The sequence below is a fragment of the Penaeus monodon genome, chromosome 28 (assembly GCF_015228065.2).
Source record: "Penaeus monodon isolate SGIC_2016 chromosome 28, NSTDA_Pmon_1, whole genome shotgun sequence".
NCBI classification, from domain to species: Eukaryota; Metazoa; Arthropoda; class Malacostraca; order Decapoda; family Penaeidae; genus Penaeus; species Penaeus monodon.
The window spans coordinates 34,641,991-34,642,287 of record NC_051413.1 but is presented as its reverse complement, the minus strand read 5'-3'; the positions used below and the strand labels follow the sequence as shown (position 1 = coordinate 34,642,287).

Sequence of the window (297 nt, the reverse complement as noted above, 5' to 3'; positions counted from 1 at the left end):
ACAAAAACTACGAGATAATAATATTTCAAAAGAAAAGGATAAAAAACATTTAAAAAGGGCAAGTCAGAAGCGCCACCTTGACCAGAGGAAGAGGGCGGTCTGCAGGCTGCTTTTCGTCGCCGTGATCCAGAAGGGCTCGGCGTCGCTCCACCAGGCAGGGTCCTTCACGCCCTCGAGATCGTCTATGGAAAAGACCTTCGGCGCCTTCACGTCGTAGAAGTAGTTCCCTAAGATCCCGTGGCTCTCCGGGTAAAGGCCTGCGTGTAGAGCGGGTGTTAATGCCTGAGGGTCTGGAAG

The 297-nt window shown here is 52.2% G+C and overlaps 1 protein-coding gene across 1 annotated transcript in view; it reads right to left on the bottom strand.

Annotated features, from left to right (window-relative positions):
- Positions 1-297, bottom strand: part of LOC119591543 (glycerophosphocholine cholinephosphodiesterase ENPP6-like) — a gene marked incomplete in the record, with an annotated part of 12,203 nt that overhangs the window by 5,837 nt on the left and 6,069 nt on the right. Inside the window, 1 exon segment of the mRNA XM_037940293.1 lies at positions 77-257. Within this exon segment, the coding sequence (XP_037796221.1) occupies positions 77-257 (181 nt within the window).